At 45.1% G+C, this 4,454-nt stretch overlaps 1 protein-coding gene across 6 annotated transcripts in view; it reads right to left on the reverse strand.

The window, feature by feature from the left end:
- LOC117352258 (circularly permutated Ras protein 1-like) overlaps nt 1–4,454 on the reverse strand; it is a 108,642-nt gene that overhangs the window by 78,266 nt on the left and 25,922 nt on the right. For 4 of the 6 annotated variants that reach the window (XM_033928611.1, XM_033928612.1, XM_033928610.1 and 1 more), the window contains exon 1: nt 4,023–4,240. In XM_033928611.1, coding sequence (XP_033784502.1) covers nt 4,023–4,047 — 25 coding nt within the window. In that variant the 5' untranslated portion in view covers nt 4,048–4,240. Of the gene's footprint in view, nt 1–4,022; nt 4,241–4,454 lie in introns of those variants that run through there. The other 2 variants (XM_033928606.1, XM_033928607.1) reach the window with 1 other exon arrangement.

The raw sequence follows: 4,454 nt of genomic DNA on the forward strand, positions 1-4,454 counted from the left end.
TCAGGAAATGCTATTTCATTTTCCAGTTCTACTATGTCTTATTTGAGATGGGCCTATATAGAGGCATAATGATATCCCATTTCCCATTCCTTTTTGAGCATGCCTTAATATTTTGTTAGCTTTTTTTTAGCAATCACAGCACACTAGGCTGGAAATTCTTCCATTTTTCCCTCCTTCTTCTCTGTCCCTGTCCTTGGAAACTGTACTTTGTGTTGTCTCCTGGGCTTTCTCTCTTCAGCAGCTGGGTTTTTTTTATTTTATTTTCATCATTTCCCAAAATGGAAACTCACTCTGTCCAATAGTACTTTGAAAACACTGCGTGCTCAAATCTATAAAGCTAATATGAAGTAATGTATTCTAAAAAGCAATAATACATTCCTTACAGCAAATAGTGCACATTTAATTTGAATGTATTATTTAATGTGCATGAATCAAAATAGTTTTATTTCATTTTAGCATGCACATTCCTTGTACTTTATGTGGTCATCTGCTCTGAAGCAGACCCAGCTTCTCCTGGGCTTTTCACCAGTTATGTTAATGCTGTCAGGATGTTCTAATGCCAGGATCTTCTCTGACTTCTGACAGCAATACATCAGTACAGAAGGGTAAACTCTATGAGAGGGGTGCTGAAAAGTTCTCAGTCCAACCAAGAAGAGAATGACATGGATATGGTTCAATCAATGATTTGAAACAATGTCAAAACATAGAATTTTGTTTTTGCAAATTGGCACTTAATGAAATAAGTCTGTTCAGCTACACTGCCAAAATAATGCTCAGAATTTAGGAAGTTGGTTGATTGGGCTCAGAACTTCTCAGCACCCTCTCATATGTAATAATAGTGAGCCAAGTATAGGACAATCAAGCCCTTGTGACATCACTGATGAGATTGGCTCTTATTGGTGGAATGAGGCATTATGACATCACACTTCAATACTGGAGGAGACTGGATGTATAATCACATTCCCACACAATATCCAGGTGGAGAAAAAGCCTCAGCTTCAAAGAGCTGAAAATCAGGTTGGGATTGTGTGGAGTTTTTTCAGCCCATGATTGAAGGTGAGCTGTCCTGTTTTGCGTACCTTTTGGGTTGAACAGGTTCCAGCTCTTTGAACCTTGACTGAAGTTTTAGTATAGTGCAAGGGTAGGGAACTCCAGTCCTTGAGAGCTGTAGTCCAGTCGGGTTTTCAGGATTTTCCCAATGAATATGCATGAAATCTATTTGCATGCACTGCTTTCAATGCATATTCATTGAGGAAATCCTGAAAATACGGCTCTCGAGGACCGGAGTTCCCTACTCCTGGTATAGTGGTTGGTTCTGTTTGAACTGGGCTTTATGACATCACAATTTCAGCTCTAGCTACCAGAGACTGAAACTCTTCACACTACCAGGGGTTGCTGAAAAGTTCTCAGCCCAACCAAGAGAATGACGTGGATATAATAAGAATAATTTATTTCTTATATACTGCTATACCGTGAAGTTCGAAGCTCCTGATTGGATGAGGCCCGACTTTGTGCAGGAAGAGGTGGTCGGATGAACCGCGAGTGATTTCCTGCACTCGCGGCGCTCCGGCTGCTCTCCTGCTGCCCTCTCCCGCTGCCCTCTTCAGGCTCCCTCATGAAAAACCATATTCGCGTTTTTTTTGAGATTCGTGGGAGTTCCTGGAATGGAACCCCTGCGAATCTCGGGGGAGCACTGTATACAGAATTTGGCCCTAAGTGTGTACAATCAGGGGTAGGGATGGAGAATGGAATGATTTACTAGGGATTAGTTATTTATCCTTTTAAATAATACCTGGCTTGGGACTCACTCCATGACTTTAATAAGTGGTGGTCTAAAAAAATTGAAGGAAATGTTTTTTGCATTCAAAGCACAAACTGTGGAATTTGTTGTCAAAGGATGTAGGGAAAGCAGCTGGCATGGTTGGGTTTTTAAAATTGCTTAGGAAAATTCCTGGAAAAAGTCAATAAATCATCAGCCCAGTGGTCTTAAAAAAAAATCATTGTATGAGCAAGAAGGATTTGAACTATTAATTAGGATCCTGCCAAGTACTTGTGACCTGGATTGGCCTCTCTCAGACCTGGATGCTGGGCTTGATGCATGGCATAGCAAGGGTGAGAAGCGTCCGGGGCGGTGGCGCCCCTCCCCCACCCTCTTCTGCCTCACATGCCACTTCCCTTCCCCCATATCTTTGTAATGTTCCTGGCGTGAACAGCAACCCGCAAGTTGCTGTCACGCCAGCGTCGGTTCTTCCTCTGATGTCATTTCCTAGGCACGGGTTCAGGAAGTGACATCAGAGGAAGAGCCAACACGCATGGCAGCAGCTTGGGAGTTGCTGTTCGCGCCAGGAACATTACAGAGGTACAGGGAAAGGGAAGCAGTACACACGCACAACAGGGGGGACGGGGAAAGAGTGGGGTGCAGAGAGGACAAGTGCCTGTGGCCTCACCAAGGCGGCCCCCCAGGGTGATCCGCCCCTTCCCACCCCCAACTTACTATGCCTCTGGCTGGTGCTTCTATTAAGTGACCTAGGCAATTCCTTAAGGCAGACAGCAGGCAGGTATTTTAAATTCCCTCCCTCTTGCTCTCCTGAAGGTCCTATCCCAGCACTTAACTGGGGTAGCTTCGTACACAGTGCCAGCAGGAAGAGGGATGCTCAATAGCCTGGTTTCCTCTTTAGCCCGGGGTCAAATGTCACTGTACGAGTAGCAAAATCTTATAACTCCATGGCTTATACCATAAGACTGACCTTGTGTGGCAGAGGAAGCCCTTTCCTTCTGCCTGCCACAGGGAACAAGCATCTGGAGGAAGTGCTGTGTTTAGGCCTCCAGGGGAAGGAAAGAATGCCTTTCCCCCTCCCCCCTTTGCCCTTCTTCAGATTAGCCAGGGCTGAACTAATAAGTAACTAGATTTCAAGAAGGGTCTGGAGTTTAGGGGGTTGGAGGATCCAGAGCACAAGATTAAAGGTTTGTCTAGGGCACTTTTATCCATACACCAACCCTAGCTTGATATCTTATTCTCCGCCAGCTGCTGTGTTTGAGTGTGTATGTGGGGGGGGGGGGGGGGGAGGGCAGGGGGGGGGAATCATATACTAGCTGATGTAATCAATCGCAGAGGTTTCACGTGGTTATAGAATTACTACTTGTAACCTGCCTAGAGTGTTTGTGTGTGTGATGTAGTGGTTAGTGCTACAGCCTCAGCACCCTGACGTTGTGGGTTCAAATCCCATGCTGCTTATGACTCTACACAAGTCACTTAATCCCCCCGTTGCCCCATGTACATTAGACAGAGTGTGAATGTGAACCTACCAGGACAGAAAGGGAAAAATGCTTGACTACCTGAATGTAAACAACTTAAGCTATAAATGGTACATAAGAACATAAGAATAGGCTTACTGGGTCAGACCAATGGTCCGTCAAGCCAGGTAGCCCGTTCTCACAGTGGCCAATCCAGGTCACTAGTACCAGGCCAAAACCCAAGGTGTAGCAATATTCCATGCTACCGATCCAGGGCAAGCAGTGGCTTCCCCCCTGTCTTTCTCAATAACAGACTATGGACTTTTCCTCCAGGAACTTACATGGGAAAGATTCCAATCTGGAGGCAAGGTTAAGGAGTTTGTGAACTGTGCTCTAGAGTTCGGTCTATTTTCCTAACCCATTTCTGTTTTGTTCCTTTTCCCTCCTTCCTCTCTCTCCATTTTTTATGGTTATTGTTATTTTTCATGGTTTGGGATTTGTTATACTGCAAATTTTTATGATTCAACTGGTTACTTTATACATCAGTAAAGTGCATCACAAAAGACTTATAAATACATGATGGGTGCTAGAATAGTCTATTCTTATTTACCCAAAAGTAATTGAGGACAGATATAAAATGAAAGAAAAGTAAATACTCAGAAATTCTTAGAAGGCTTGATCAATGAAAATAGAATTTGATATGCCTGTTTTCAGCAAGTAGATATGCTCCCTGTGGAAACATACTGTAGCAATATAGATGGTAATTTTTGATTTTAAAACTGCATTACCTGTGGAATAAGTCTTAAGTTTCATGGCTGCACATCATTCTCGTCTTGGCTGGGCTGCAGACTTCTCTTTTTAGCCCCTCATAACTCTCGTAGGCAAATGGTTGGAAGGGTGGGCTGGCAAGCGGAAAACATGGCTGATGGGTACCTTGAAGGCAGGGGGTGCTGAACAGGTGGTCTGGAAGAGAGAAAAAAAAGGGATGGGTGGCTGCATGGTTGTGCTTAGGTGCGGGAGGGAGGTTGCTCTGGGCACAAAGGGACGAGGAGGCTGGAGGGCAGTTAGGGGGAGGAGCCTGAGCAGTTAGGGGGAGGAGCCTGGGCAGTTAGGGGAGGAATCTAGGCAGTTAGGGGGAGGAGTCTGGGCCAGTGATTGGTCTGCTGTTCGGGGCAGGGAGGAGCCCTTGTGGGTGGTTTCCTAACTGCACGCGAGGAGGG

Source organism: Geotrypetes seraphini, chromosome 19, assembly GCF_902459505.1.
Source record: "Geotrypetes seraphini chromosome 19, aGeoSer1.1, whole genome shotgun sequence".
Lineage (NCBI taxonomy): Eukaryota > Metazoa > Chordata > Amphibia > Gymnophiona > Dermophiidae > Geotrypetes > Geotrypetes seraphini.